The 27,298-nt window shown below is 36.5% G+C and overlaps 1 protein-coding gene across 1 annotated transcript in view; it reads right to left on the reverse strand.

Moving 5' to 3' along the window:
- ltk (leukocyte receptor tyrosine kinase) overlaps positions 1 to 26,867 on the reverse strand; it is a 53,251-nt gene extending 26,384 nt beyond the window's left edge. Inside the window, exons 1-9 of the mRNA XM_084393518.1 lie at positions 26,576 to 26,867; positions 12,663 to 12,755; positions 9,450 to 9,599; positions 9,027 to 9,252; positions 6,785 to 6,927; positions 6,376 to 6,516; positions 3,421 to 3,570; positions 2,226 to 2,326; positions 1,226 to 1,386 (exon numbers count right to left, since the gene is read on the reverse strand). Coding sequence (XP_084249644.1) covers positions 1,226 to 1,386; positions 2,226 to 2,326; positions 3,421 to 3,570; positions 6,376 to 6,516; positions 6,785 to 6,927; positions 9,027 to 9,252; positions 9,450 to 9,599; positions 12,663 to 12,755; positions 26,576 to 26,630 — 1,220 coding nt within the window. The 5' untranslated portion in view covers positions 26,631 to 26,867. The remainder of the gene's footprint in view (positions 1 to 1,225; positions 1,387 to 2,225; positions 2,327 to 3,420; positions 3,571 to 6,375; positions 6,517 to 6,784; positions 6,928 to 9,026; positions 9,253 to 9,449; positions 9,600 to 12,662; positions 12,756 to 26,575) is intronic.
- Between the last annotated feature and the right edge of the window lie 431 nt (positions 26,868 to 27,298).

Genomic DNA, 27,298 nt, shown 5'->3' on the forward strand with positions numbered 1-27,298 from the left:
AGCAAAGGCCAAATCAGTGTTGTTAATGTAAATAGTCTACATTAAAATTAAACAAAATAACTGGAGTAAAGCTCAACTCCTAATTTACATCACTCTAAGCAGGGCAAGACTTCCTTTGGGTAACATGCCTCCTCCTAATTTGACTTTGTATCTAAGGCAGCACCAAATTTCATCTCTGGTTAAAAGCTCATACATTTTAACATTTTTATCTGAACAACATTGATAAAATCAGAACAGTTTGGAGGTTAACTGAGTTAATTTTTGTCATGACATAATAGTGATGTGTGACTTTATATTATGTTGGACATTTATTAATTGAGTTAATGCGGGATTTGTAGGGCCCACAAGTAAAGGCCAAAGTATACTTCACTTTTTACGTGTACTCGAGGGTCAGCATTCAGTGCGCGTGGCGCAAATTTCATCTTCAGAAGTGCCACTTTGTGGATAAACTAATTACTGCAACAAAAAAAATGAAATGCGCTTCTGGACCTGCACGTAAAATGTGCATTTGTGCCCGCCATGTTAGCGGGCACATATGAGAAATAACAAATTTACGTACAAAATAGGCATTGAACAAACAATATTAACAATTTACAATTCTCAAAGGGCAGACATAGTTGCAAAATACAATAAGTAACAGCAATGAAGTCTCAAATCAAATATACAATCATAGCGGACAGATTGGATATTCCCGTCAAGGCGAGTCGCACGTCATTGAAAAAGTGACGGTGGCGAATGACGTCAACTCAGGTGGACACCAATTGCAATCACATGACTCTTTTCAATGGTGCAATGGAGGACGAAGGCTCAACCCAATGTTTTGCTGACCTTTGAATGTGGTGCAGAAAGCAAATATTTAATTGAAGTACCACCTTAAATTAAGTTGATATTTTAATGCCATGTCTTTGACGCCAGTTTATGGCCACATGATATGCAGGTACACCACCTAATCTTTATAAGGCACAACAAATTGTATCTTTTTTAGGTTTTATCAACTCACAAACTCCCTTCAGTTCCCTCACTAATGCCCAGGGGTTCGCAAATCACAGACAAAATGCAGATTTAAATAGAATACTTCTTGAAATCCCTTTTTTTGACAAATCTAAAGAGTTTTAAAATTAAAGTTTAGATTAATGATTCTGTTAATCATATGACAGGCCCTGGGTGTTTTCCCCAGAACAGGGACAAGATGGTCCCTGTTTACCCATTCATCTATTCATCTCACCTAGTTAAGATCTTTGTAATCGGCAGAATGATCTCTTGCCAAGCGTCCTTCCATTGTCCGGTTCTTTTCCACATAAGCGTAGGTGCTGAGATTCCCTTCTCCTCCACTGACAGGAGCACCGTTCCATTGAAGTCCCCACACAGGTACAGAAAGAACTGCAACTGCACAGAAAACTTCAGCAGTTGAGCATCTGCTACAAGACCAGATGTCTCAGAATAATATCTTATTCATGGAAAATCAAGTGTAAAATTGAAACTTTGGCTTAGATTACTCTGTGTAAGCTATTTGTAGATATTCTGTACAGATGTGTCCCTGTTTTCATGGACAATTAACTTAAAATCTGCCAAAAAAACAAAGTCTCAGAAACCAGATATTGTGGCACAGTAAAAAAACATTTTATGTGGATAGTCAAACATAAACTAGTACCATTCAAAAATGTGGGTTCAGTAAGATTTTTATTTTTTTAGGATGCATTCAACTGATGTGACGGAAAAAAGTGACAGAGAATACATTTCTAATGTTACAAAAGATTTCAAATTCAAATAAATGCTGTTCTTTTTAACTTTCTATTCATCAAAGAATCTTGAAAAATTGTATCATGGTTTTCACAAAAGCACAACAAGAAAGGTGTCTTCAAATCATCATATCTGAATGAATTCTGAAGGACCATGTGACACTGAAGACTGGAGTAATGGCTGCTGAAAATGATAAATTAAGTAAATTTTCAAATATATTCAAATAGAAAACAGTCATTTTAAATTGTAATAACATTTCACAATATTACCAAATAAATGCAGCCTTGGTGAGCAAAACAGACCTATTTAAAAAGCGTTTGACCCCAAACTTTTGAAAGGTGGTGTAGGTCTAAATCATTAGAACATGAGGCAAGTCTCGTCTCAATTGTGAATATTGATATAAAATCATGAATATTTATTTGTTGCAGTTCACTCACACAGCATTCATATTCCTCACAAACCTTTGACTGTCAGCTTGAACTTACCTGACAGTCCTGATTGGTTATAGTTGAAGGGAGAGCTGGGCTTTGAACCAACGCCTCACTTTCATCACCATCACCTCTGACCTTTAAGAAAAGGAAGTGCCCTGAGGCGAGAAAGGATCAGTACTCTATTGAGTGCTCAGATATGGTGTGCTACAGCTTGCAAAACAAAAGCTTAATAGGCAGGGCTGAAAAACCTCTCCAGAATTGGCTTTTAAACACAGCGACAATCTTATAGAAAGGTAGAGTTTCTCACGCAAATGTTTTTCTTAAAGGGTGCATTTCAGTTTAACAAGTTGGAATACAACTACCCAGCCATAAACTGGACTTGGACACCTATACTGTGGATTTGAGATCATCATTCTTGCATCATTCTACAAATACATCACACTAAGCTACATTATACAGCACTATTCTCCTATAGCCTGTAAATCATTACGACTCCTCTTAAATATATCATGTTAAAATCACAGATGCCATTAACTCATCATGAAAATAGTTCTCCTTTAAACATTTTGGATTCTCATGCCATGGAAAATCCCATTGGTGATATTCATAACTAAAAGGATTGTCTTGCTTAGGATGAATGTGAACAGACATTTAAAATATGGTATTTTTATACACATGGGTCTCCTATGTTCCTGTCTCAAAGCTGTTGTATTAAAGTAGAGAGAACAGTTTTGCCAAAAAAAGGTCATTTCGCAAACATGGAAACCAAAGCATCTAAAGTCACATTTTGTTCAACTACATCACCTCATGACACTCTTAACTGGATTGGAAGTGTAAGCTATTTAAACATTTTGATGTGAACCATCCATAATATATATCTTACTTACTTACTGTTGGGGTCCTTACTAGCAACATTATCAAGTATCCCCAAGCGATTGCCCGTTAAGAAAAGGATAGCATGAGTCATTCAATAATTGGTGGCAAAATTCAGACTTTTCTTTTTTAATATATTTTTTTAAGGGAACAGGTACATTTAAAAGATGATTCCCGTATATATTTAAATAGTATTTCTATTCACAATATTCATTACAGAGTTTCTGTATTTTATAGTTCATTATGCAGACAATCTTCAGGTCGATTTACAAATTTTACACTGTATACTTGTATACTGGCAAATTATTTGTTTATATAATTGTGTTAAATGTAAAACTACTTCCACATTTGAGAATGGATGTTGTTTCACATTTACCTTGAGTGTTTTGCAGAGTTGTGCCCAGCAGATCTGTATCTTCAGTCAGCTGTTGTCCACTAACTAGTCTCCAAGAGGACTGTGTATAAGTCACTGACCATCCACAGGAGCCCATCTCAAATGAACAGTATGAACCCAAAGGTAAAGAGTCTGCAAAGACAAAGCAAATTATAAAACATCTAACAAATTCGTAAAATACAGCTGATCGTGTCTGCAAACATTAGAGCTTTAACACAACAGAGCTTTCATAGCTCATCAAACGAGTGCTTCCATTTATTCCTCTGCTTCCATTTATCCCTTAGGTCCACTAAAATGTAGTTATCAGGATCACTAAATCAACAAAGCTGGTGAAGATTTTTTTTTCTTCCAGTTTGTTCAATGTAGTTTTAAGTCCAAGTATATAGGCCTGAATTTCAGCAATCAGACACAGTACTGAAAGTATTCAAGTATTACATAATTCCAACATCTTTACTACTTTTACTGAGAGATTAGATTATAAAAGCAGATTGTGTCTCAATTAGCTTTACACTTTAAATATTACACACCTAAAATGACAGCTGATATGACAGGACTCCAACTAATGTGTGCTAATAATGGTCTCTGGAAACTTGGCTAGGACAGATTTAACTAAATGACAGATTCATTATCCAGAGGACACGTTTTATAATGTCATGGATGTAATTAATAAGCTTAAACTTAGTGGGAGTTGCTTTGATCATTTTCATTAGGATGTTGTCAAAATTATGAAACCCTTCACAGAATATCAAAAGTTTCCACCAGCCGCTGAGAAAAAAAAAAAGACTGTAAGGGCAGGTGGGGCAGAAATATTCATCCAAAACATAGACTATAAAAACTATATAAATTAAATCAATAATAAATTGTAATAAATTCTGTAACAAATATTTTCAAAATATTCTAGATAATTTTAAGTCGTAAAGTGAGCAGGGAACATCATTTAGCGTATGGCTTCGGTTGACATGTATTATGATACTCAAGGCCCTATCATACACCCGGTGCAATGCAGAGCCAAGCGCGACGCAAGTGTTTTTTGCAAGTTTCAGCCTGACGCAGTTATCATTTTCACGTCCTGCGTCACGATGTTCAAATAGCAAATGCATTTGCGCCCATTTGTGCGCCCATGGGCGTGCTGGTCTGAAAACGAGGTGTGTTCAGGCGCATTGTTGGCACGTTGCTATAGGCAACTGAAATAGATTGCGCCATTGACCAACTGAAACCTGGTCTAAAGTCAATTTTTGTTTTGTTATTTAAAAAGCGCGTTATTAATGTGCGCCTACAGGCGGGTCCACAACGGGTGTACACAATGCTTATTGCACGCTTTAACCTCGCAACTGGCTTTTAAAGGGAATGGGAAATTACACTTTTTTTTTTGCACATTACGCCCAAAACACACCCATTACTCATTAAGAGAATAATGAGCCGGGCACGCCGAAGCATTAAACTAGCAAAAGTGGATTTGGACATGCCCTAAGTGCACTTGCGCCGTGCGCCATAGACCATGAGCTTAGATCCTTAAAATAGGGCCTTAAGTGCGGCAGCCTTGCCCAGCTTTACAGCGCCCCACAATTTTCTTATGTACATCTGTGGTGAAAAATGGAACTGCTCATATTGACAGCCATTGGGGCAGATTTCAGACTGCACCACTTATTTTCACGTTACTTTACGTAAACCTTGCTCCAGACCAAGACTAGAGACTGTTCTTCGTATCAAATTAATGAAAGTTTAAACGTGCTAAGGTGAATAGCCTTTCTATAGTTTTGTTGTGTTTGTTTTATGTTTCTTCTGAGAATAGAAATGACTTTCTTTTTCTCACTGGAATTCCTCCACAACATTCTAAAACAACATTTGGAGGACAATAAATACTAATAAGATAGCATTCTGTGCGCGTGTTGTGTGTAGCTTTTCAATCAACATGAGAGCGTAAAATACGTTTTTATTTATTTATTTTTTTATATATTTTAAAATATAATTTATTTCTGTGATGGCAAATCTGAATTTTCAGCAGTCATTACTCCAGTCTTCAGAGTCAATTATTCAGCATCACATGGGTGTTACTTGCTTTTTCTTGCTAATCGAGAAGGTAATCAAGCTAATAGGGTTCTTTTGTTAACTCTAGAATAATTAATTGAATGTTTATGCAATGTGTGTAGCTGATAAATCTTAAATTTTGAATAGACTCTGTACATTTAGATTGCTTTTAAGAGTCTTTGCTCTCACCTTTTTATCTTTGTGGATTATAAGTGCTGTGTGCCAAATATTACAATACATCTACAAGTTCTTTGTACACAGACAATTATAAATCATCTAAGCATAGTATAAATGTTAATGAAGATTAAATAAATCAATAAATATGCAAATATTTTTCCAAAAGGGAAGCACACACGAATGCATTTCAGGTCCACTGTGTACTTCTTTACTCAGTGGAAAACTTTGACAGAGCAGGTTTGCTATTCCAACGCCTCCAGGGAAAGGATTAGAAATGTATCATGGCCGTAAGATTTAATACAGCTGAGTGACACACAGCCAGCCAGTTACTCAACGGCACCCTCTTATATCGCCCTGTCACACTGCTGTTCATACTTTTGAGCACTCTCAACGAAATGCAGATTGGCAAGAATGATCTCACAAATCTTACAAGGATTTATGGCTTAAAGGCCACCTTTCAAAGAAATGTTTCGATTATCATAAATTAAATTAATGGACTGGTGGGATACAGCCAGTTCTCTACATTTGAAATCACAAAAAATAAAATAAAATTGAAATATGGTCTTTTTAAAAGACTTAAGAGCTCTGCACAAACTAATTTGTCTGATGTGAGTAACAGAAAATGCATAAAACTGTGAAAGAGGCTCAAATTTTTGAGTGTCATGTTCACAATTACTGACAGCCTGATACGCATCTTCATATAAAATATTTAAAATCTTTCATTTTACTCACTGCATATTAAGCCCTCATCTTCTCCTTGTGGACAGTCAGTATGAAAATCACACACTCTTCGTTTCTCAATGCAGCCTCCAGAAGGACAATGAAGTGTTGAGTATTTTTCACAATCTGAACCCAAATTCAAATAATCATCTCCTGCAGAAAAACACAGAAAACCATCATTATTTTGTTCAAAAGTGCCACATAAGGATAGAACAACAATAACCAGTGCAGTCATTTGAATTCTTTACAAATATTAAAAATGTAATAATTGAAAAAACGCTATGGGCACATTAAACAGTTTCCATATCATAGTGATAAAGTAGAAATGCTCTACAGACGGCCTACGTGCAAGTAAAACGTGCAGGAACTCTAACACACGTTTGAGTTGAATAATATTAGAGAACAATTAATGAGCTGTTACCCATCATGTCACAGTTCTTCAGCTCCAGCGAATCAAATGCCAGAAATCCGACTTCATGGCTGCTACAGGAAGAGTACTGCACTGTCACCTGGAAGGGCTCATCTAACTGACCAATCACAGCCTCCAGCACCTCCCACCGTGGCCTGGGCCACAAAAAAGGAAATGCTTTTTTTCACAATCATTCAATTTTAGATAAACGAGTTCCCACGAATTAAGAATTGGTTCTCGCGTATTAGTAAATTGTGGCCAAGTTGAACTTATTCGTTCCCTCACTTTGATTCAACTAAAACAAGGTAACTAAAACATTTAGTTAATCAAGGGCATGCATTATTATATCATGCGCACGGTTTACTTAAAACGAGGGAACGAATTAGTAAAATGTGCTGATTTATTAATAAGTCTTGGGAACTAATTGTTAATTTGTGGCCACAATATACATATTTTTTACCCCGCGTGTCATGTACGGGGCTCCAGAGAAATTATCTGCATATCTGCTGGAAAAAAAAAGCTTGTTATTGCAGACTGACCCTGATTTTAAGCTCTGTAATGTTCAGAGGTCAGAATCAACTATTTATTTATTATAGAGAAAACCGAGGCTATGTTTGGAAGCATAGAATATACCATAGTGTACTAGCATTGTATTTGAGTTTATTGATTCCATAGCACCATGTTCAAGGTCAGAATATTGTGCAAACTTTTCCAGAGAATTAGAATAATCAAGAAAAAAAAGCCAGTTGACTATGGAAAAAAATAATTAGAAAAAAAAGGTTTTACCTTGAGCGCCGTGTTTTAAGAATGCCGTGTCATGCACAAGACACTGCAAAAGATATGTCCAACTAGCCTAGCGCATGTTTACATAGATAAACTATGGAAAAGCAGCACACTGACATGTAAAAACGCATTCTGTGTGAACGGCCCCTTGAACCTTCAACTTAATGTGAATGTTAGGAAAATGTTCTAAGAACAGTGTTAGAGATACAGCAGATGACCTAACATCTAAGAATACATTTTCAACACTGAGACAACCGCGTGTAATATTCTGAAGTAATAAGAGTTTAATTTTGACAGTTTTACATTAACATTGCCGCTTACAGAAAATGAACCTCAGATCAACACAAAGTATTGAGCTAAAGAACTACAAGAGAAAAGCTGGCATTGTGGAACTCCTATTACATGTCAAAAATTCATACATGAGTTTCACAGCTGCATGTGAGAGTGCTTCACTAAATGTACAGGAGCTTAAGTACACAGTGGAGAGCTAATGCATTGTGTACCAAACATGAATCTCTGAGTTGGATGGGATTATTAGGTATATGACTGATTTGTATAATACACCACATTCCATGGCGTAACCTCTATTAGGCTCAGATCCATATAGCCAAACGCAGAAAGTAAAAGTATATTAGCTACGTCATGAACGTACTAGCTCGTGCCAAATTGCATTGCATCACCATCTATTCCTAGCTTTCTGTCGGAACCAATTATGCCAAAAGAAACATCAGGTCCTAGTTTTAGAAACAAAATGCTTTCATCCATCTTGTTCGTGATGTGCCCAGCATAAGAAAATCAATACCAACTACATCTCCATAACAAAAAGTCTTTTGGTTAGCATTTGTTTCTTATGGGTACAGAATGCTGCTTTATTTTATTCTTTGTGTAAGTAAAGCGCATATGTCATTGCTTTTTAATTTACTTACAGAAGTGGCTCTGCAAAATGTCAGTTCTCATTGTATGATTGTATGTCAATCATATATCCATCACGACATCACCATGACATTTAGATATTGTTGTATCTCACACACACACACACACACACACACACACACACACGCACACACACACGCACACGCACACGCACACGCACACGCACACGCACACACACTTGGGATCAGAGTTTTTGTTTTGAAAGAAATTAATATTCAGAAAGGATGCATTGAATTGATGTGACAGAAAATACATTTATAATGTTACAAAAGAATTCTGTTTTAAATAAATTCTGTACTAAACTTCTTGAAAAAAAAAAATGCATCCCAGTTTCCACAAAAATACAGACCAGGACAGCACAACTGTTTTAAACATTGATAATGAGAAACGTTCCTTAAGCAGCAAGTCAGCATATTAAAATTATTTCTGAAGGATCATGGGACAGACTAGAGTAATGATGCTGAAAGTTCAGCTTTGCTTTAAGGAATAAATTACATCTTAAAATATATTAAAATAGAAAAATGAAGCTGTATCTCACCTGCCAGTTCCTTGTTCCTTGATTGTAAGGGCTATTGGTTTGATGACGGAGTTGTCAGTGTGCTTCGCAAAGGCAGATACGTTTCCTGTGAATGGCTCCGGTTGGAAACGAGCGAGACGAAGATGACATAGTGGCCCACTGCTGAGCACTACTGGACTGGTCATGTGGAAACTACATCTGCCAGCAGCAAAATGAGTTGAGGTGGGCTTTAGTAACAGAAAATGACCTGTTGAAAGACAGGAAACTCTTACTAAACTGCCAATGATTATACAGAGAATTGATTAATTAAAATGTAAAAATGTAGCTGTAAACATTTCATGCAAAATATATGCCTTCATTCAGAGCTCCTGCATGGGGTCCGCCAGTCATTGTTTGTTCTGAATTGAGTGTTAAAATATAATGAATGGAAGTTATCATTGATACCTTCAGATTTCCCAGTGGAATAATCTTTGATTGGTTGGACGCCCCATTTGTTGGATCTGTGTTGCTGTGGTGATGTAACATACCAGTCCCCTCCAGTGCTGTGATTGGATAACGTCCAAGAACATGGAGATTCAAAATCACAGAAGGAAACTGCGGAAGGATGAAGTAACACTATCAGAGGGTAAAAGGGACGTCACAACTCACACTTTGGTGGCAAAATAATGACTTAAATTCAGGATCAGCTGCAATAGAAATACTAATCAAAATAGAGAAAAGATTAATATGTCTGGGTATGTGGAACTGAAGTTAGAATAACATATATATCAGCAACACGCAGGCAGATCTGGCCAAATGTCGAGTAATAAACACAGAATAAGAATATTGTCTGGCGCTGCTGTGTTGAACACTCACACAAAGGCACAGGAAACTAGAGTCCAAAGAGGGTTAACTTTAATCCACAAACTAAGATCCAAGTAGTCACTGGGGAAATGCAATAACACAACAACTTAACACAATGAAATGTGATTATCTTCGACAAACACCAGACAATGAGAGTACTGAAACTACAGGATTAAAAAGAGCTAGCAAACAAGGGTAATCAAATGAGGAACACCTGCTGAACTGAGTACTAAATCAATGAGTAACTATAGCAACAGAACATGAAGGGAACTGAACAAACAGAACCAATTAACTAAGAAGCAATGACAACAAACTAGAACAGAAGGTGCGATCCCGCGCCAAAAACAAAGGAAAAGTGTCCAACCAGGGAAAGGGCAGGTGTCCTGGAGTTGTGGCAGGTGATAGACAGGCGACCAGGGTGATACAGGTAGACTAGTGAGTCTCCAGGATGGCACCAACAATACAGGGAACCAGGGAGGTTCTGGTAGTTCAGGGAGCTTGGGAGGAACAGATAATACAGAGAGCCAAGGAGGTTCTAGTAGTTCAGGGAGCTTGGGAGGAACAGATAATACAGGGAGCCAGGGAGGTTCTGGTAGTTCAGGGAACTTGGGAGGAACAGATAATACAGGGAGCCAGGGAGGTGCTGGTACTGTAGGTCAGGGAGCTTGGGAGGAACCGATAATACAGGGGTGGTCCCTGTGGTTGTGATGAGGGGACATGGAACGGCCTTTGTGGCAGTGATGAAGGGGTTAGGAACACTGGAGATCAGAATGGCCTCAGTGGCCCTGAGGGGATAGCCATCCTACCCTATCCCGCCAAAAGTTTCTTGGCAGAAAATACGGGCATGTGTGCTGCCCAAACACAGATAATAGCAACTGCTGTCAATACCAGAGCAGATGTTATATCTGACTAAGTGATTGCTGGATCCAACTGCACTGCGAACACAGAGCTGGGCTCTGAAGCATGAGTGGGCTCCTGGCTGAGCTCTGGGGGGTGAGCGGGCTCCTGACCAGAATACTGGAGGGATGTGTGTGTGGCCCAGACACACATATAGCTGTAACATACATGGAAAGGACCAGCTCTTAGATCACGCCAGGGCAGACAGGACGACACTCACTGGAACGGGCTCGGGAATTTCACTCACTGGAACGGGCCCAGGGATTCTACCCTCTGGAATGGTTTCTGGAATTTCATTAACTGGAATGGACTTGGGAAGTTCACTCTCTAAAGCGGATTCAGGAGAAGAAGCGATAAGGTCCGTGGAGGGCTCGGGGACAGGCATGGAGTGAGCAGGAGTGCTCAAAAGTTTTTGGGATGGGATTGGATGACAAAATGTATTGTCCTCATATATTTCCTCAATAACAAAATCTGAACCATTCAATCATTTACCGGAAGGAAGAAACTGAGAAAGAATCCTCCCGAAAACAGGCCTTGAGCATATGAGCGCTCCAGCTCACCAGATGGTAACATTGTAGGAATTTCTCTACATACTGCTCCAGAGGCTGACTGTTTTGACGAAGTGTGAAAAGATGATCCAAATAGTCACAGGGGAAATGCAATATCACAACTTAACACATTGAAATGCAACTATCTTTGACTATCTTCAACTAACACCAGACAATGAGAGAACTGAAACTGCAGGAACAAATAGAGCTGGCAAACAAGGGTAATCAAATGAGGACTAAAACAATGAGAAACCATAGCAACAGATCATGAAGGGAACTGAACGAACATAACCAATTAACCAAGAAGCAACGACAACAAACTAGAACAAAGGAGGAAAACTAAATCAAACAGAATACAAACATGAATAAAACAAACTCAGAATATGACAACAATATGGAAACACAAAACATTTTAACAGCAATTGCAAAGTGATGCAAATCCTACATATAATTAATTTGCAGGGATATATATATTTTTTTTAGCTACATTGTGCTCTTATACAGTATTTAGATAAATATTAGTAATATTAATATTAACAAATATTAAATAAATACAATTATACAGAAAGTTTGTCCTGATTTCCTATTAACTTTCTGTAAAATTTAGACTAAAATATAGACTGGATTTTCAGCAGTCCTCCAGAAATCATTATAAAATGCTGATTAGTAAATACTATATATATATATATATATATATATATATATATATATATATATATATATATATATTTAATACCTAAATACCTACCCAATACCAAAGTCATAGTTAATAGTGAGAATTGGACTCTAAACTAAAGCGTAACTACAGACACACAAAGTATATACACAGAATCCCCTACAACTAACCTTTCAAATATTATCTGTCAGTAATTAAAAGGGTTAAGAAAAAGTGGCCTTGGTTGTAAACAGACTAGGAAAAAAATTGCTGGAATGCCCTCAAGAAAAATGAAATTACACTGTTTTTTACTCCCTGTTCCTTTAAAATACATCCAAAAATGCAAAACTTTATAATAAAATTAAAGAATTAAGGCAAGGGTATGTCAGTTTGGACAAGAGAAGGAATATCTTGAGGGCTTTCGGTTTGTCATCAGGCATTCCAGTGGAAGGACACAGACAAGTTGTCTTTGGAATCATGTAAGGCTATTGATGAAGAAAGACCACAAAGAAACCACAAAGCCGCTCTGACATTCGACTGAAACATCTCACTGAGAAATGCCCTGGGCGGGTGGAATACTTAACCAGATCAATGTTTCTTCTCAGTTGAATGTGGTGACTGCAATGACAAACTCCATTTAGGAACATTTAGTGAAACAAAAAGGAAGAAAACAACTGGTGAAGGAAAATGGAGCAAATAAATAATCAGCTTTACGTTCAATGTGTTCAACTGGACTGTAGTCGAGAGGATTTGGATGCACTGGATCTTCTACTGCTCTTTCCAACAGAGCACAACTGCTCCTGACAACTGAGGAAAGACAAGAAGAAAAAAGGTCAAACACAATATCAGAGGAAGTCCTTGTTTTGCCAAAGTTATGCATAGTTCTTGTCTTTTATCAATGAAGCATTTATTCAAAACAGCTGGGCATGGTGCTGAGCGTTTTACCAGTCAGAAAACACTTATTTTATCAGCTAACATTCATTCATCAGCACCCACGATTATATAAAATTATTAAAACATAAAATTACAGATTTAGCAAGACCCATTAATATTAATTAAATAAATTATATACAATTTCTTGTTTACCATAGGACTTTGTTGAAACACAGTTTTACTTCAGTGATACTTCCCTTGATTTCAATGGCGTCAACTGTTTTGAGTTAACAGGAAAAGCCTCTGACATAATGCTAATGAAGATGGGAAGGCATGAAGCAGGTTTCAGAACAAACATATCAGTAACTAAGGTTCAGATAAAAATTATTAAGTTGAGGTTCACGAAACAAACGCAGTACAACAATCAGTTTGTCATTTCCTTTTAAAAGCCATTACAGAAATATCCGTGAATCTTTTGAATGCAGGGTGATTCATATGACACATAAACATGTTGTTAGCAAACCCTGAGAAATTTAAATGCTGTAAACATACTTTTTGGGGAATATGAAAAAAATATTTCTAAAACCAATAAAATGGCAAGTGATTCCTTCAAAAATAAATTCCTTGACCAATCACTGGTCATGGTACATATTCTGCACAAGAACACTGTACAAAAAAGTACCATGCCAAATCAAACACATGATGTTTAATAATGAACAAATGACATGATTGATACAATGGTTTTCTTTTCATCTAATTGATTCAAGTATGGAAATTTAAACTTAAAATAAACCAACAAGGCAAATTTTATCAACAAAAGCGACTGAGACCACATCTATGTAAAGACTCAATTGGTTAAAAGGTCAAGACTGACAAAAGCTCAATCACAATATAGCCAATGGGGGAATTGTCATGTGACAAAATCATGTGATTTACTGGCTAAATATACAAACAGACTGCAGCTGGCAAGATGGGTCATTAAATGGGCAAGTTAGAGAAATTTCAAGCCTCATATACAGTATTTAACCACAAACTAACATCCTATTTCCAGTACATGACACTGGCATCAAAAATCTTGCACAAAAAAGGTCTGTATTAACCAGATGCACACGATCATATAAATAAGTAAAAAATATGTATAAATATGTACATCAAATATGTTTAAAGAAAGTAAGCACAGGCTGTTTAAAGTCTAAATCCAAAAGTCTCCTAAAACTTAAAACTTATTTATTATATTATAATTAGTCCATAAAGATTAGATTAATTAGGCTGTGTAAGTGCAGATGTTTCTATTAGTACTGCAAAAAACAAACAAACAAACAACGTTTTGTTCTAGGCTGCTACAATGAACACATTCAATATTGCTGGATTTGCACATTTCTGCCCTGTTAGTGACACTGATTCTTTGAAAGACAATTTTAGTGTTTAATTCAACTGTACACAACTATTTACTCTAGTCCAGTGAATATCAAAGTGTTTTTTTTTGGTCAATTTCTGTATAGACACGGGAAAAAAAAGTACGGAACATTTCGACCATTGCCTGGGCCTAGTTTACCGACCATCGATAGTGGGGAATGCTGTTAGACTACAAGTACGTGCAAGTTTTCACAATATAACACTATTATAGGCATTTCACCAATATTTGATACACCAATATATGAAATGCACCAATTTTATAAGATAGCATACACCACAAAAATATAAAATCAGTGTATAGGTGATTTTGTTATGTTCCTTATAGGATAGACAGAAATATGATTCTGGAAGTTTGAGTTTTTTGCCAGACTAAGATACAACGTGTACCAGACTGATGCTGATGCTTGGGTTACACTGATAATCAAAAGTCTGGCTCTGTAAGATGAAATTCCATGCAGTTAGCTGATTTATTGAAATATGAAAGAATTAATATCTACACATGAGGAGCCAATAAGCCATATGAACCATGTTGATTTCGCAGTGATGGTTAAAACTAAGAAATCTTGTGCCATTATATGGAAATCCACAGACTAAATAATCTCTCGTGCACTTCTATACTGTATAATGGCACAAGATTTCTTAGTTGTAACCTCAAGTTAACCCGCTTTCATTTGGGGGGTCCATCCTTCAGCATCCTTTCGCTCTGCCAAGAGAGCACTCTCTGTTCGATTTGCATGTATGACAGTCCTCTGATTTGTATCCAATTGGTGAAGCATGGCATCTGGCCTACCTGTTCCGCCCAATTTAGGGCCAAATAGGAACATGTGACAGCTGGGCTTCGTTAAGCACACACTCTCAGAGAAGAGCTGTCACTCCTCACCGACATGATACACAGCACAGCGTGCTCAGCTGATTCATCTGCTGAAAGAGTGCTCAAGTTCATCCGAGCTTCATCCTTCTCTTTCTTTCTCTGAGAGGATAATGTCAAATCTTAAAGGGTTAGTTCACCCCAAAATGAAAATTCTGTCAGTAATTACATAGTCACGTAGTGTAACAGCGCAGCGATTCTGGGTTGTACGTCAGAACGTATAGGCTCACTATTCCGAAGTCTTACGGGATTGGAACAACAAGAGGGTGAGTAATTACTGACAGAATTTTCATTTTTGGGTGAACTAAACCTTTAATACTCTCCATTTGAACTGAGGCACATTGGCAATCCTCACACCTACAGTAGGCCTGGTTTCACAGACAGGGCTTAGATTAAGCCAGGATTAGGCCTTAGTTTAATTAGGACATCTAAGTCCTAACATTACTGGTGTGCATCTTGAGACAAAACAAAGATTTTTGTCATTGTTATTATTTTAAGATATGTCAGTGCAAGGTGCTTTTAGTTAAACCAGCTCAAACATGGATTTTAGTCTGGGACTAAGCTTAAGCCTTGTCTGTGAAACTGGAGGTTAATGTCTGATGCTGTGAAGGAGCTGAGACGTTCAATGGGTTTAAAGGGGTCATGAAATGCATTTTCAGATCTTAAAATTGTTTCTGGTGATTAGCTTACGAAGATTTTTTGCACTCTCATTTTCACACTCAAGGGGCATTACCTCTTCCAGAAACGCAAGTGACTGTTGTGGCTGGTGAACTTCTTTGCACCGTATCCACACACAACATGTGTGATGTGTGTTTTGATGCTCAAGATGGCCAGCACTTTAATAGCTTTATATATGTTTGAGCCCGAGGCAGAAGAAAATGAACCAATGCACCCATAACGATTGCAACAATCTGTTTCAGTGTGGTAATTGCTTGCCCTTGCTATTAGCCTGTCTGTATACAGTTCTAAAACTATATATATATTTAAAGCCCCCCTGTGGTGAAACTCAAGCTTTTAATGTTGTTTGTATGTCTATGTGGTGTTTTTAATATGCTTTAAGACAAACCATGCGCAAATTCAACAGCATTGTTGATGTTGAGTATTTTCTCTTTAAAACTGCAGTGAACCAAAGAGTCTCAAAAACGTGATTTGAAATCACTGGTGTTTCTGACGTCACAAATGACCTTGTAACCAATCATGTCAACGTGTGATCGCCAGTGAGTGGATCTCTGAGCTGGTGTGAGTGAGTGGAGGCGGGGCTAATTTGCATATTCATAGAACCGCATATACTAAATGAGGCAAGGATGTAGAGTTACATTCAAACTATTTTAAGGCATAAAAAAAAAAACCTCAAGGAAAAAACTTTTAAATATGTAATTTTGGTGATGAGTTTTAAGTGATAAAATTATTATTAAGAAAAACCGACAGCAAACTGAGAATAATTTTTTTTAAAAGAGTCAATTGTGAAACGATTTTTTGTTCAATTGCTCAGACATGTTTGTAGCAAATTAGCTCAAGGAAAATATGATTAATTAATTATAACTAGTTAGAATTGGTTATAAATAGTTGGATCAGTTAATAGAATTAACTTAATGTAGCAGAATTAATATTACAATCAATTAACCTGTTTGTCCAACAAACAGAGATATATAATTCTAAGAAATTATCTTTTCCAGGGTATGGGAAATAACTTTCTTACTGTACAGTACTACTCAGAGCATGTAGCCAAAATCTGCATGATTAGGGACTTCAGTTATGAGCAAAACAACAAACTTTAGACTGTCAATGGAGGGAAAGAAATCGCTCAGATTTTATTAAAAATATTAATATTTGTGTTCCGAAGATGAACAGAAGTCGTATGGGTTTGGAACGACATGATGGTGAATAAATGAATTTTTCATTTTTGGGTGAACTAACCCTTTAAACTGAAGAGTTTAATTTGAGGTATGAAACTTGCAGTGTTTTTACTGTAAAGTAACCACTGTTGTTAGCTTAGCAACATGCTAACATCAGATTCATGAATTCAGATTCATGTCGCCGTGAATGCTATCTATTTTGAGCATTCCAAATCGGTCACTTGGGTTTTGTAAATCAGCTTGTGTCATCCTTAATAAAACTAGGGTATTTCTATGCAATTCTTCTTGCATTTGAACACCATTGCTGAATATTATGTTTAACAGCTGTTAAGAAATAAACAAAACAGCTTACAGTACTTTTCTGTGCATTCCTACCAAGACTATGACTGCAATAGCTTGAGCAAATGAGCAAATTTGTGTTTATGAGGAAGCTCATAAACAAAAACCCTCCAGAAGAGACATATGTAAGTTATTAATGAAAGTTTTCACGGGTCACTCATTTACAGCTATAGCAACAACCGCCTGTCTCTGTGTTCACAAGCCACTAATGCAACACAAAACCAGGCTATCAGCACATATTTTTTTACCATAAATGTAGCTTAATTGTAGCACTTGTGAAAATCACAGAGCATAATTTTGGGGTTGTCTAGAACTTTAAGACAGTGAGGGTGTTGAGTAATGCCATTTAGATGAGTAGAAGAGATACAAATTGAACTATAATGGAATTATTTAGCATTATTTGACACACTAAGAACCGTCTGATCGATTTTAGATTTAAAACTCAAAATCCGATTGATGCTGGTATATACAGTTGAACAAAAAGTTTCATTGCTTGATGTACCACAATATCTGTGTGATTATACACAGAGCTAAAATGTTTGAATGCCAAATGTGACTTAATGGAACAGGTGATCCAAGCTGGTGTGATTGAGTGGAGGCGGGGACTAATTTGCATATTCAATTCCATTTTTATTTTTTTTTACATTGTAGTACTGAATGAATTATCTAAGCTCAAACATTCAATTCTGTTACAAAATATAGCAAAAAAAATTTATTACGATTTTTAAATTTAGACAAAAAAATATATAATATGGAAAAGTTTATCACCACATCTTAAGTGGGATAAATTTAGGCATTCTTTTGTACATTTTAGTCTATTGTTGCAGAGTTGAAAAACTGTATTAGTACTGTATTAGTAGAAAATGTAAACAGTGATATAGCTAACATGAAAGCTGCAGCTCACCAAACATTAAAAGCTACCAATGAAAGAATTAAAGGATCAAACTTAATTGTACATTTCTGTCCGTGAACCTGAAGACATAATCAGAAACAACATTATTTATTTATTGAATCTGAAATCGATGCTTACTAATTTAATGCATTTTTATTTTGTTTTTCAAAATAATTTAGTTCAAGACACACTGTCTATCATGGGATCCAGCTCAGCTTGGACTAAAATCAATCAGAAGATTAAAAAAACAGCGGGACTACACACATGAGAGCAGTTGTGTCCCTTCACTTTGGAGAGAGTCTGTTTTCATTCAGGCTTTTGTCTTGTTGCCAGATCATTGCAGAACAGACTCCTTGCCATATATGAGGGAAGATCCATCAAAGTTAAACACTTCAAACTTTATTCTGACTGCATCAATTGTTTGTTTTTGCAAGGCGTTAATATTAGATGGTGTGTTATTAAGGCCTTGTCCAATACAGTTTAGTTTGAAAACACTTCTTTATCTTTCTGTTTTATCCTTGCGTCCACACTGAGACGGTGTCTTTGTCCTGCGAAAACAGAGCTTTTTCAAAACGCTCTCCCAAGGGGATAAATTTGAAACCTGCGTTTTTGCATTGTAGTGTGGACTGTGAAAACGGAGGTATTCGAAAACGATGACACATGTTTAGTAATGTGACGCATACTGTCCCGGCAGATGTTTATAGCAGTATTGTATAACGGTTAAGTGCTATTCACTTTCACACTGTTGCTAAAGAAATGTTACTTTCTACACTCCTCATTTCACAGTCCGGCAATTCTTTTGTCCTGTGGCAAAACATGAGGGCAGTTGAGTTTTAGACCATACATAATATAATGGTGATTGAGTGCGACCTGGACGGACGATGGTGAGACATTTTGGTAAATAAAATGATACATTCTTCTTTTTCCAAAAGAAAAAAAAAATGGTTTCACGGTTTCCACACAAATTTTAAGCAGCACAACTGTTTTCAACATTGATAATAATAATAAGGTTTCTTGAGCACCAAATCAGCATGTTAGAAAGATTTCTGAAGGATTGTGTGACACTAAAGACTGGAGTAACGATGCTGAAAAATCATCTTTGCTATCACAGGAATTAATGACACTTAAAATAGAAAACAGTTATTTTAGATTGTATAGTAATATTTCAATTTAAATGCAGACTTGGTGAGCAAAATTTTAAACATCAGGTCTAAATAACTGAATATTATTTCTTTTTTTAGATATTATTGGTTCATTCATAACTAAATGATCTAGGCTGCTGTTTTGGACCATATTTTGACATATTTTTAGAAAACATCAAAAATCTACTCTGAAATGTTTTTATTCATTTGTCATTTTTATGTTCAATTAAATGATACACGTTGTGACATTTGTGTTACTTCTGACATCTCCTGACACAATTTAGTATAACTGCAGTCCTTTCACAACTCTTCGAAAAGATTCACGTTAATTACTTTTGGAATCCTTATCAGATAAAATATCGCTTGACACAGAATGTTCCTCATAACCATTCAATAATTAACCAGATCATATCTGAGCTGCTGATAACAATCTACACTGCCAGATGTCAAAAACATACAGTGATTCATCAACTAATCATATAAGGTTACCCTGTCAAGCCAAACAAAGGGATTTACTGTTCTTTGTGGTGTGAAGGATGTATTTGACACGTTTGAACAGGACAGGAGTGATGTAACAACAACAACCACATTTCAGTTCTGCTCTTAGGGAGCCATAGGTCTCTAAAACCAACTTAATATTGACTCACTGAATGTCACAAACTAAATGTCAAACACATGACAAAGTCAAAACAGTCGCCAGACAGCATCAGAGGGAAGAGTTGTCTAAAAACACAAGACCATCTGGTCTGCCGCTCCACAGGACACAACAGCTTTGAAATCAAAGTGGTTCATTATTATGTAATAGGTGTGATAGACATTAAGAGGGAACAAAATAATTACCCTCATGAAATTAAATGAAAATAGTCCTCATGAGACTGTTTAGTCGCATTTTGTGTGAATGTTACGAGTACTATCTGACACTTTCCACAGACACTTTGGTGACCCATGACCTTTTTAGAGGCATAAATCCCATGCTGTTTTACAGTGAGCACTATTCGATATGTTTAAACTATTATGAAATATACTGTTAAGACTACCCTGTGGTGAAAATCATGTTCTTAATGTTGTTATATGTCTTTGTATGCATAAATTCATCAGTCAACACCATTGCTGAGTATTTTCTCCTTATAACTGCAGTGTACCAAAGACAGTCTCAAAAACGCAGTTTGAAACCGCCCCTAACTCCTACAGTCACAAATATGTGGCCAATCCCGTCAACGTGCGGGACAGGGCTTCTCTTATCATTTTTTCTAAGGATGCTGATTTTTAGAAGGCAGTTTTCTGACGAATGGGAAAATGCTTTTGTAACATTTAATTAGCTGTTTGATGTAGTCAAGCCAAAGGCTAATAATATCAATTACCGTTATGTGTCGACTTTTATTCAAATTATAAATGAATATATATAGCCTAGAAAGCGCACAAAGGGTGCAGATTTACAATATGCAATGACTATTTTTTTCAAATAAAAGACTATTTTTTCAAATAAAATATTAACAATGCAGATTTATTTTTTACAGCAATCTTTGATCATATTTACCAAGGGGGCAAATAATTCTGACCAGCACTGTATATGGCTGAATTAAACCAATATTTCCACTTGCCATTGTGTAGCATTTACTACAGTTGACCGAATGGAACAGGTAATCCGAGCGTGTGATTGAATGGAGGCGGGGACTAATTTGCATGTTCAATTCCATTTTGTAACACTGTTGTACTGAATGAATTCGCTAAGCTCAAACATTCAACCCTGTTACAAATTATAGCAAAATTAACAAAGATTTTAAAATGTATACAATACATAAAATATGGAAAAGTTTATCAACTACCAAGGGTCCCAAGATAGCTACCTACTAAGTGAGATCAATTTAGGCATTCTTTCGTAAATTTGAGTCTATTGTCGTTTTTATTGCTAGAAAATAACAAACACTCAAATTAGGGTTTTTAACAGTATATTTAATTTTTGATAACAGAGTTGAAAAAAGCTGACTAAAAATGAAAGAAATACATTATATGTTGTATTAATAGAAAATAAAACATAAAAAAATATACTACATTATATATTTTATATACAGTTAGTGTAACCTCTAGATGTTTTCTAAAAGTCCTCTTAAGATTTTCTGACGGTTATGCAAGAAAGAAAAAACGTCACTTTTAAGAAACGTCAAGAGTTTCAGGACCTATTTGTATTATTTGGCACTATTTTCGTCACCAAATGGTCAAAAGATGAACAGACAATCAGCACAACTTGGACATGAGCCAAAGATGATTGTGATCTTTGACAGCTTATAATAACTGTGACTGTGAACCATTAGATTTTATCAGTGTACTGTATGTAGGCCGAGTAAATGCTCTCGTCGCACTGACGTTGCAGTGATGCAGATTACAACACACTTACTGTGCTTCTTTAATGTTTGATGCTAACAGCAAACACTTTGATCTGTGTTTAGAGATTCAGACCTGTAATTACTGGATGATCACGCAGCTAACTCAAAGGAAGTCCATTTCACCAAACACACTTTCTAAAGTCATGCTGAGCACCACTTACATGTAGAGCACCCACTTCACATTGACAATATAAGTCAAAGTCGACATATTGTCATTTCAGTAATTGAAGGTGTAGGAAGAATGAAATACAGTTTCCTCGGAAACCGTGCTGCAGACATTAAACGCCATACGTATTCTGGAGCATTTCACAAATGATACTGTCACCATGATGTCACCTTAGGGTATATTGTCACTGTTGTGGTTTTTGTTTGTCAGCAGAGTCTCATATGTCAAATAGCAAACAGCAAAAAGTTATGATGAAATTGCTCATTCAAAATGTGAGAAACTGATGTGATAAACATGACAAGGCTGAGCTTGTCTTCTTCATTAGCACAAATTCAGGGAGATCTCAAACACAGGGAAGAAAAATCACAAATGAGATCTCTTTAACATCTCAAGTGAGCATCCTAAACAGCAATGACAAATGGAGAGTCTCCTGCTTCTCAGATTTTGCTCCTGAGAAAAAGGACCTATTAATCTCATAGTTTTTTTCTTCTAGAGATCTCAACAGTGTCTCATTCAATGCTCAGATTTGTCAAGTCTGCAATCAAAACCCTGACATTCAATATTAACTCATCTCATACATTTTTATAGCTCAATATTCTCACTCCTGTCAACAACTGTCTCATTTGTGTGTTTTTATTTTCTTATAATGAATTTTAGGAGAAACACAAGACAAAACTGTTATCTAAATAAGACCTAAATAACCTTTACAATTACATTATTTCCTTTAGCCAATGCTTTTATCCAACAAATGAGGAACATAACAGCAATTTGTCACAGAGCCAACAATAATAGTACACAATGCCAGGTTTATAGAGTGCTGCAGGGATGACGTATTTCTGTAGGACAAATCCTGTAAACGAGTTAGCATTTTAGCACATTTCTGGTTCCAGCGTCAATGGGTTTTTCAATGGATTTAAATGCCTGAGATAAGATCTATTTTGAATATCTATTTTTACATTTTATTCTACAACATAAAATACATCCGTAATACCACCTTCTGATTTAAAAATAATAATAATAATAACTTTTACTTGACTTGAAAAAGGCAAATGCTAACGAGTTCTATGGCACTACAGAGGTTATCGGGGACATTAAACAGGTAAACTCAATAGTTCTCATAATTGTGTGTTTAACTCAAACTTTCTGGGGGAAAAAAACAAAGCCTGAAAGAGTTGTCAGAAGCTTAATGGTGGTATTGTTGAAGTCATGCAACCGTGGTGTAATTTGTTTATAGCCATACGTTTAACTTTTTACTTCTAGCAATTATTTAGGCTTCAAAATTCAAAAAAGTTTTATTCATTGATGAACAAAATGTGCAAGAATCATACAATTTTGTTGGTCACATATAGCCTATTTTATCCAATAGTCCAATAGCCAATGGAAAAATCCTACTGTATTTTTGTCGAAGGAATCAGGGTGATGCTATAACTCATTTTTCTAAAATGACCAACTCACCAACACGGTTTTCCTGGTGCCATAACGTCGTGCTTAATTACATAAAAACTACGTCATACACCCCTACTCCACCAAAGACTCCATGTATAATTCTCCTCACTTTTGCTAGATGATTCCTTAAAGGGGTCATATAATGGTACATGCACTTTTACAAGTTGATTGTACTGAAATGTGTGTTGGCAGTGCCTTATATGTTTTCCCCCATCTCAAATCAAGCCGTTCGATTTTGTGACGTCACAAAATCGACGACCCTCCCACGATTGTTGATTGACAGCAGCGTTTCAACACAGACCCGCCCTCGCTCGTGAGCGAGCTGTCTGTCATCATAGTCCGCGCGGTCATTGTTGATACGCTGGAGCACTATCTATGAGCAGAATGGCGTCTAAGCGATTGTGGTGTTCTGTTCTTGGGTGTAATAAGGAACACAGCAGTCATTTTGATGTTCCTAAATCCGAACCGCTGAAGACGCAGTGGCTGAGTTTTGTTTTAGAAGGGAATATTCCCCACGATCAACGTCAATGCTTTCATGTTTGCACAAATCATTTCACACACCAGACTGCTTTATAAACGGGGGTCAGTATAAAGCTGGTTTTGCTAAGAAGCTGCTCCTGAAAAAAGGATCGGTACCAACTATTCGTGTTCCTGCTGCACCTCCAGAAGAAGAAGTGAGTGTAACGTTTTATTAACCTTTATATTAATATTTATATTAATCTTTGCAAATCGCTTGCTGCACGCTTCACGATGAATGCGGCTAAGGTTTACACTCAGGGTACATTACGGCATGTTTTCTATGTACGACGTTCTCAACATAATTCATAATCCCACGTTTATAATGAACAACGCGTTGGTTATTGTGTTATTGTGTTACAAACGGTGTACGCACAGAACAGAGGGGGCGGGGTGAGCAAAACTCATTATCATTTAAAGACACATGCACTTAAACGGCGTGCTGAAAACAGAGCTGTTTTTGACCAGGTAAAATGAGTGTTTTCTTACAACACTAATGAGAATTTTTAATTAAAGTATATTACAAACTTTTAATTTAGACCCTAAAGAATAATATTAGCTTGTACAAAAATGGCATTATATGACCCCTTTAAGCCAATCCAAAATTTAGCTGCCTGACATGTTTTTAATCTCAAGAAATTCTCATACATCTCACTAGATCTCTTTCACAGCCTCGTGTGTTTAATTGTGTTTATCTCAAACTTTCTGGGGGAAAAAACAAAGACTGAAAGAGTTATCTTCTCTGGTTTCTCCACTGGTTTCCCTGAACAGTGAGGGACCGATTCAACATGTTATTTCTGGCCTCCTTTGTTAAAGGATGTGATTCATGCTATGACTTTAGCAATCAGCTGCATCTAGTCAAATAGGTGGCCAACTGTCCCCTATAGTATAGCAACAGTTTGCCCTTATAAAAAACACTTTTATACTGTATACCTTAATTAAAGTGCTGGTAAAACACCTTGCCATCTAGGTCAACATGTAATGTGAGGGGTGGAGTCCAGCATTCTACTAGTCCCAGCTTGAGACGGCAGGCCAACAGACCGACCGCAGTCCTCTCACTGACTGCCTAATGCATATTTCATATTGCTTGATCTGGCAAGCTGTAATGTGATTGGCTAGTTTTATGATAGCTTTGGCTTTAACCAGTCTGTCTCCCTTTATTTTTGCGTATGAAATAATCATACTGGATGGACATTTTGATTATAAAGTCATGTTCATAAAAAAGCATACTAACATTTTAGTAAGTAGTTGTTAGTATTCTGGGTCCTTTCTGAGTGAATCAGAAGTTATTTAATTTGGCTTGGAAAGAAACATAAATGGATGGAAACTGAAAACAGAATAGCGAAAACCACTAGAGAAAAAGGAGAATGTTAAAAGCTAGAGGCATATTCTACGTGCCTTGAGTCACTTGAAAATGGGTTCGAGTTTTTCCTCAGTCCGGCATATGTGCATTCAATCTTGCTAAAAGCTCAGCACAACAAAGGACGGCAGAATTAACTGATAGTCTGTGTGCGTGCCAAAAATATATTAATAAAGAAACAAAAATAAATGCATTAATAAATATGTTAGACAGATAATGACGTATATACAGTATTGAAAGCTAAATTGCTGAACACTACAGAGAAATGGCGTACTGTCCAAACATGAACCAAAACTGCTTATGTGGACCACTCTTCCCATTGCTAATTAGAGGTGAAATCTGTTTGCTATTACATAAAAAAGGACCTCACAAACTCATTACATTAATCATAAATTCTCTTGCCATACTCCTGCCTGAAGCATAATAAACATGAGTTGATAATCTGTGATGCTGATGAGGACATTTCGACTGAGCAGGACAGATGAGGTTCTAATGAGCAGGATTAGATTAAATATCACACCCATAGACAGATTATATGCAAAACCCTCTTGAACTGGAATAATTTTTTGGTGAATCGTGTCCTCCAAACTAACTCAATATTTGTTTTTGCTTTATTGGCTGAATACGTAAACACAATAAAAACACACTGACATTCAGACAAGAGTCAACTGCAGTTAATAATGAATGTAGATTTTGAACTGCATGCGTTCTCTTCATTTTTTTTATATATTTTTTTTTTATATAAACGTACGATTGGGAAAGTTGTTGTGTTTTAAATGTTGACCACAAATGTTAGTTTTTTTTAAATATTGGCCACAATAATATTTTTCTTTCCTTTGTTCCTTTGTTTCATTAGATATTTTATGAATTGTTTCACTGTTTAAATGCCTATAAAGGCTTATTAATGACAGGTTATATTGTGACAACTTATCCCATAAAAGTTCAAAGCAACAGTGCAGCAATAGAATTTGTCTTTAACTCAACAAAAACAGCTGAATCTCCTCATCATTTCTTCCCTGGAGGACTCTAAATCTTAGGGTACTTTATTTAATTACTATGACACCACAAATTTGGCCAGCATATTCTGAGAAGTCAAAAGGTTTTATGGCTCCGAATAAATTAACTTAATTTCAAAGTGTAGCTGAACTGCGCCATTTAGAAAGAACATATCATGCCGTCCTTAAAAATCATTATGTGGAAATGAAAAAATCCACTTGATTAGTGGTTTCATGATTCTGAATCGCCTGCGATCAAGTGGATTTCATTTAAAACCATCAAATTATACACGCATTTCTATCTATCGAAGCGTCTGGACATGTTTAACATCGCCAGAAACCTGCAGGTCAAATTTAAATAGCAAAACACTCACCTGTAAAGATGAAAAAAGCTAGTTTTAAGAAAGTTTGTCGAGTAAAATAATCCATGGCTCCTTAAAAAGGATCCTGGAGATAAAGTAGGCTACTGTTAGCCTAATCTCCGCTCAATTTTATTCCTGGCGCGGGAAAAAGCTCAATAATAACAGATAAAGCGCCTTTCCGAAACTATCCAATTCAGTCTCGCGGCTCCTGCTTCTCGTGCCTTAAGCTGCTGTGATTCATTATGATGCTGATGCTGCTGCTATAGCGCCCCTCTCTCTCTCTCTCTCTCTCGCTCGCTCTCTCTCTCTCTCTCCTGCTACTAAAGCCTAATGCTGGTTAGTCACGGTAGGTCAGTCTCATGTGCTCCCTTGGGTTAAAGGCGCACCTATTTTTTTTTTTTACACAAATTACACATTTGTTTTACAAGTTATGTTTTCCATATTAAGAAATTAATTAACTGGGATTTAATTAAAGTGTATGAAATTATGTACATTCACCTGCAGTAGGCTATAGGCTAGGCCTACATATCAGTAGGCTATTCTAGAAAAAAAGCATAATCATTTAACATAGGTAGGCTATATACAGGTCGCCCTCTCATGAGCCCCGCCATGTTGACGTCACATGACAAGCTGCAATGTAATTGGCATATTAGCTTAGTTAGACTACTACTACTAATAAGAAGAAGAAGATAAACATTACTAAAAACTTCAGATAGCCTACCCCCCAAAAAAAAA

Source organism: Rutilus rutilus (genome assembly GCF_951802725.1).
Source record: "Rutilus rutilus genome assembly, chromosome: 21".
Classification (NCBI taxonomy): Eukaryota; Metazoa; Chordata; class Actinopteri; order Cypriniformes; family Leuciscidae; genus Rutilus; species Rutilus rutilus.